At 45.6% G+C, this 7,068-nt stretch overlaps 1 protein-coding gene across 2 annotated transcripts in view; it reads left to right on the top strand.

Moving 5' to 3' along the window:
* Positions 1-2,988: 2,988 nt before the first annotated feature.
* Positions 2,989-7,068, top strand: part of FHIT (FRAGILE HISTIDINE TRIAD) — a 104,418-nt gene continuing 100,338 nt past the window's right edge. The window contains exon 1 of one of the 2 annotated variants that reach the window (XM_087401002.1): positions 2,989-3,209. In XM_087401002.1, the coding sequence (XP_087257128.1) occupies positions 3,027-3,209 (183 nt within the window). In that variant the 5' untranslated portion in view covers positions 2,989-3,026. The remainder of the gene's footprint in view (positions 3,210-7,068) is intronic. The other variant, XM_087401001.1, reaches the window with a different exon arrangement.

The following is a 7,068-nucleotide window of genomic DNA, read 5'->3' as shown; positions in this document are numbered from 1 at the left end:
AATCCAAGCTCTCCATAGATGAATGATCAAACTCCACTTGCCTTGACGGACCTTCATCTGCCAATCTCCTGGATGCCTCAGCCCAAGACCAATGTTCCGTCCTTCTAACTCTGCATAGTTATGAACTTCCACCCCTGATGTAGCATGGCTGAGTCTCTCTTGTCACACTCGTTGCTCCTGTTGGACAGTTGATGCTTCTACCAGTCTTCTTTGGGCGTTGAACTCAGTTTTTCCTATTCTCATGGTAGGATGCAACCAATTCCTTTGGCTCAAGAACTCTTTGCACCTAGCTGTGTATCTTCTTCTTGTTTCCACGTGTGTGTCACCCTTTGACTAAGGTAGAAAGTATTTGAGTAGCAGCTCGAATACTTTGTGTACCCCACATGCCAGTCTGCAAGCACACCACCAGACTACGCCACTCGTCTGGAGTTACTTGGAGAAATTTCTTGTAGTAGCCTACAATTCCCAACAAGTGTTTCACTTTGTCATTGGTCAACATGAACCTCCCTAACCTCAATACTAATCTTACTACCTCGGTTTTCTAAATCTTTTGAACTGGCAAACTCATCAACTCGCAATTCAACTGACCCTTCCCAAGCAAGATCGCCAAAATTTTGATGCTTCGATTCACTCACCCGTGACTAACTTCAGAAAGGTGTGTGGTGTTAACCCAACCCTGTGCAGAGTTCAATGAAGATGTTCACTCTTGTAATATTAAGTATAACGTGCTTGGGTGATAGAACAGATGACAACATTAACACTCAGAGTTTTGGGTTAGTTGTTTACAGGATGGTGATGGGAGAATACTGAGTTATACACACTTAAAAAGATTACTGAGTGCAATTCACCATAAAAGACAAGTATATAGACAAACGGAATGAACTTGTATTGATTTACTAATAACCAAGTTGCCTCAGCTTGTAATGAACACTCAGTAGCTTCCTATTCTAGCAAGCTCAAGTGAGATGAAGAGAACTCGCCACATTGCTCTCTCCACCGCTTTCGAGTAAGTCGACACTTGGTGACTGCACTTCAAACCCCACTGTGTTAGCCTGACCCAAGTTGCCAGCATATTAAGAATGGTAGGAGGGAATTTGAGCCTCATCAAAACCTCCATTTGGCAAACCTCCTGTTAGCTTGACCCAAGGGCTAACAAGGAAAGCAAATGCCGAACTCGAGAGAGCAATCAAGAGCACAAATCCACCAATCTAATGCTCTAGAGAGAGACGAGAGAGATAAATCTAAGGCCCACCAATGCCTCAATGTGAATCAAAGCTAGAGACCTCAATCGTGAACCATCTCCTCTACGAATTTCTTGCTTGTAATGCCGGACTCCAAATTGCAAATGGATAGTAGACTGCCACAAACAATACGTGCCCGTTAGATGCAAATGTCCAAAAGAGACTCACACACCTTTTTGCCTTGCCTCAAAGTCCTCACTATCCTTGATGTAACACTAGCTAGAGAAAAGAAACTTGCTAAGCTGAACTTAACGTTAGGCAGGTTAGGTACGTAACTACTTGTGCACTAGAAGAAAGAGTAGTGCCAGACTAGAGGCAAGTTGAGCCTCGGAAAATAAAGCCACAAGAACTTTGAAAAAACGGGCCAGCACCTTCAACCAAAGATTTAAATCGTAATGGGTGAACCACTTTGTGACCCTCCACTCCCTAGCGCAGACGACCACCCAAAGGAGAAGATGGAGGATTATTGCTCACCAAACAAACCACTACGAGTAAAATCATTGATAATCACTCTGAGAAGCTAGAATTCAAGGACATAGAGCTTACAAACTCGTCTACACAGAACCCAAAGAATAGGAGAAGACATTCCAGTCGAGAAGCGTCAACTACAAGCCCAACATCTGCACAAGAGGAGCTCAGCAACAATGGGAGAAGATCACTATGACCCATAAGACTTTGCACAACAAAGGAAGGAAGATCAGTTCCCATCAATGAATTCTAACACAGAGATACATAACAAGGGACTCAAGGGCGTTGGAAGCTCTAGCCAAGAGCTATGAGCATACACAAGTTGCCATCGAGCTAATCGCACACAACTAAATAGGGGAGGAGCCACGTCCAACAGTCACCCATTAATTCGTGGTAGAGACTTTATTACCTTACCTACCATCCACAACGTTGCCACATTTGAAAATTCATATTTTACAATTAAGATAATTTCGAAAAAGCAAATTAAAAGGATTAAACATACAACTAAAAAATTATTCTAATAACACAAATTTAAACAACACTAGACTCAACCAAGCCTAGAAAGAGAATTCACAAACATCCGTGGTGGCAAAATTCAGGGCAAAATCTTATTGGACCGGTCCATGATGGTCGCCCAACTCCTCCATGATTGACCCATTCCATTTCCTCCAACCCCTACACCAATCACATGACGTTGACATAAATTAGCACCCTGATGACCACCATCTGGTGTGAACCACCGCCCCCGGGTTGTCTGAACCCACCCTAACTTAATCAAGTCCCATTCATTTTACAAATTCCGGTTCTTTTTAAGGAGGTTACCCACTTCTTGCCTTAGGGTAGGATTCATGCCTCCAAGGCATTAGTCTAGTGGTTTGGACATTAGGCTTCCAATCCCGAGCTTGGGCCAAGTGTCCTAGCATGTGTGGTTAGGGGGGTGTGTGTGGGGGAGGGGGGGTTGTGCATTTCCATCGACCTGAACATGGGCGTACTTGCACATGTTAGTCTAATGGTTTGGGCATTGGGCTTCCAATCCCCAGCTTGGGCCAAGTGTCCTAGCATGTGTGGTCAGGTGGGTGTGTGTGTGTGTGTGGGGGGGGGGGGGGGTTGTGTGTTTCCATCGACCCGAACATGGGCGTACTTGCACATGGCTAGATTCCACAGAGCATGCAGGGGATTTTCGGATGGGCAGCCTCCCCAGGCTACCCAAGGTGTAAAGTCCACGTGTCAGTGTCCGCCTAACGACGACTCCTCTTCACACCAACTTTTGGAGGATGGCCGAAGGGCCCAACCGTAGTAGTAGAAAAGCTCGCCAGCATGTTGTTGTTGCTGCAGCAGGTTCCTCAATTCATCATCACTCGCCCATTTCAACCATTGTGGAGGAACCTTCTGCCCATTTCCTCTCCTGCTTTCATTTCCAATACCAAACAGCCTCCCCTTCCTGCTTCCAGCATCACCTGCTCGTCTGCCAGAATGTCATCCCCCAACCAGCCTTCCCAGGTCACTTTCTGTAAGCTGCAGCTAGCGTTTTGTACTTTTTTCCCTCGTTGCTGATGGCTTAGACTAGCGTCTGCTTGTGGTGGCTTAGTTTTAGTACTAAGCGGAGTGTACAATTAGTTGTATTGTGATAGATTGGAAGTTCTGCTTTTATGAGAACGACAAACCCAGGTTTCTCCAAATTCTCGTAGTAAGAGACAGCGAGAATGAATGTGCTTTTGACATCATAAATAGCAGCGTAGAACCAAGTACGGGGCAAAATTAATACTTCGAGGTTTTCCAAAGTAGTTCAGGAGGGTTGCTTTCCACGGTAAAGAAAACGGCGTTTTTATATCTTTGAGTGTGTGTTCCTTCTATAATGCTTATGAGTAATGTAAACTATCTGTTTCCTGCTACCATCTGAATCCAGCTAGTATTTATCTCAGCCATACTCAATTTTTTCAAATGGATAATTAGAGAATTGTTTGCTCTTGCCATGGTGGTAAATGACTACTTAATGCAACAGCAAAATGAAGGTGCTTCTGGCAAAGAACCCCCATGTGAGAGCATAGTTGAACTGGGCTTCATCACAATTGGACTTTAGAACAACCAAAATCTGAATTTGCACGATTGGATATTTTCTAGTATTACAAAGGTATATATTCATCACCATTTTAAGCATACATGCATTCTTCTTAGATGTTGCACGTCCATTTTCATAGCTCTTTGTAGCCTTTCTCACAAACCCACTAGAACTTGAGTGGAGCGTATTTGTCTCAATTCAGGAGCTTCTACTCCCCAAGCCCCAGAATGCCTTGTGTGCGCATCCTGCTCACACTTGGCATATTCATAGCCTTTGTAATTGCAACCATGAGACATCAGCATAACACATGCCGGCCTCCATTCTTGAAACAATATCAGCATAACACCATGGGCAAGTTATGGAACTGAAAGGGGAACGCTAGGAGAGAGAGAACAGAGAAAATAAAGAGTGGACTGCATCTTTCTTTCCTCTTCTCTCTCCTCTGTTAGTTCAGCCCCCTTCTCTAAATCTGCCACAACCCCCTTTTCTATAGCTATGGGATGCATGTGCAGTAGTCAAGTGTCTCTTGATCCCTTATTTCTTGCAGTAGGCTTCGAAAGCCTCTGAAGTGAACTCTTCCCCTCTATTTGTTTGGAAGATCTTGCTGACATGCCCAAACCTTTCATGCCACAACTTGGAACTACCTGTATCCACGTGGGCCATTAATGCCGTGATTTTGTACAGCCCATGCTCCTTCGTTCCTCTTGCCATAACTTCTCCCATATCCTTCGGTCAGATCAGATGCTTGGATCTGAGGACAAACCTGATGGCACAAATTACCCCATGTGGTCTTATATGATGGGGCATGTATTGGCTGCCAAGAATCTTTGGAACATTGTTGCAGGTAGTGAGGTCAAACCCACTAGACCTAATGCCTTTGGTTCATCTGGTGATGCTTCTTCTGCCTCTTCCACTACAGCTGCTTCTTCCACAATAGCAGCTTTGCCTCCTACTCAGGAGCAAATTCAGTGGGGTGGACGTGATGCAAAAGCACATGCCTTGATTGATCTGCCAGTAAAAAAGGTTACTATCACTCATCTCCGTTCATATAAGACAGCTAAACAAGCATAGGATCAGCTTACCTCCTTATATCAGGTGCGGAATGAGGCTGGATTGGTCTATCCCCACAAGCAGTGGACTTAAAGCTTGAAGAGGGTGGTAACATGGATGCATATCTTACCAGGGTTATTTGAAAGAGCAGTCAGTAAATACTGATGAAGTGGTGTCTGATTCTCAGCTGGTATCGATGAAACTTGATGGATTACCTGACTTATAACAGGGCTAACTAAAGCCTAGGAGATCAAACGACTCGATTGCTCCCTGGCTGCTCTCGCCATCGTCCTCCCTTCGTCGTCCTTCCGCCGTCCCCTTCCCCTGCCATCTCTTGCCTCCATCCACGCCTCCACTCTGCCTTCTCCTCCGCCTCCATTTCTCCTCCTTCCCCTGCCTCCACTCCTCCTCCTCCCGCCATCTCCAGCCCCTGTCACGGGGGCGTGAAATTCTAGGTACTTTAATGTACTACAAGACCGTGACAACTTTGGTTTTAAAAGTCCAAGCGTGGGCTTAATAATGTGTAATTAAATGCAGCATGGTGCCTAGCACATAAGCGTAATTAATCCCTAGGCCCAAAGGCATTCCAAGGAATTAAAAGAGTGGTTGTTGGGAAATGATGACGTGGCATTTTTAATGGGCCCCCTAGAGGGCCATGTACCTTCAGTGGCCCCCCTAGAGTTCCAGGTGGCTCTAGTGCCTTCTACATGCTCCTTTGCCATTCCTGGACCTTCCTGGGCCTTCTAAACTTCACATGTGTGGTTTTCTCTCTCATCTTCTTCCTTTGTTGAGATTTTGGACTGGTTTTTCAGCCTCCTCCAGCTGAATTCCGTTTTTCTTCATAACTCCTCACCCGTTTGGATTCCTCGACTTCCGTTTGGCCCGATGCCTTCCCCTCTGCCTCCCCTTCGTAGTGATATGCTTTTCCCTCCGTGCGTTTGGTAGAATGGGCAGAGCTGAGCACTTCTTTTGCTGGACGAATTTGCAAAAGTGGCTTTTTCTGGACCTTTTTGCTTCTACCGCCTCCTGGGCCTCTCCTCTTGCAAAGCTACAGCTTTCTGTTGAATTTCGAGTGGTTCGACGCGCTGGTTGACTGGTTTTTCTCAGTTTTGGAGGACTTTCCGGCGATGAAACTTCTCCAAAACCTTCTCAATGCATTCCTCTCTGAAGCACGCTTCTTTTGAGCCCAAGAACTCCCACTTCTTCGCGACAGAAGTGCTTCTTTTCGCATTTTTCAGTGGAATTCTTGCTGGTCGGCTCTTGTAAATGCTCTTTCTTCATGCCTTTGCACTCCTCTTTGGCTGAGAATGCAATTGGGCATTGGCTACTATGTCCTCTTGGTGATTGAGGACTTGGTTCGAGTTTTCAGGGCTTGGTGAGTTGTGAATTTGCTACTGCAATTTCTTTTTGCCATAAGCTATTGGTTGGCCTCGTGTGCCGCCTCTTTCTTGGCTCGCAGGTGCCCAGGCAGAGCTACATGAGTCATTCTTTGGTTGGGTACTTTGCTGATTTTATTTTGGAGCTTTGAAAAGCTTTGTGAATGCCATCTGGAAACCACTCAAAGAGAGTGCAGCTGGGGTGCAGTGTGATTGCATCTGGACAGCCAATGGAATTGCACTCGAAAAAGAGAATGCCTTTGGGTTGAGCCTACGGGTTAAGTGCACTTATGTGATGGTGTTATATGCTTGAAAGCCTTGCGAAGGCTTAGTGAATTGGGGCTGCGTGCTCAGTTGCAGGGAAGGTCTCCCAGATGCAACTTGTAATCATTTCACTGTGAAATATAAAGAAATACCGAAAGGGGCGCCACGGTGTTTGGGGCCAATCGGGTGCACTTGTCTATGTCTGTTGAGCAGGGGCATTCTAGCCTCCATCCCTTTTTCAGTGGTTTTGTTTGTGAATAAATGGGTAAATGCCAAATGGTGATCATGCAATGGTTAATGGTTGTGATATATGCTTTGTGAGCTGTAAATAAGTGCTGAAGTGATTAAAGGTTTAGTTCCACTGCCCTCTGAGTGATTAGAGGCCGGTTCCATTGGTTCCATTGCCGGGACACCACACACTGTTTCTCAAGAGGTGGGCCTCGGTAGTTTGGTGGAAGGATATCTTTGCTGCACTTTTTGACAGCTGAATATTACAACCATAAACATGGTGAGTACCCATGAGCAAGAGAGCTCCACAACTCCTCAAAGGAGAAGGCAGGAAAGCCTTAATGATCCAGCTAGTGTACAGCTGCAGGGAGCACAACAAATG

The sequence above is a fragment of the Dipteris shenzhenensis genome, chromosome 29 (genome assembly GCF_047967505.1).
Source record: "Dipteris shenzhenensis isolate YYH24624 ecotype China chromosome 29, Dip_SZ_1.0, whole genome shotgun sequence".
Lineage (NCBI taxonomy): Eukaryota > Viridiplantae > Streptophyta > Polypodiopsida > Gleicheniales > Dipteridaceae > Dipteris > Dipteris shenzhenensis.
This window is presented reverse-complemented; position numbering and strand designations above follow the sequence as displayed.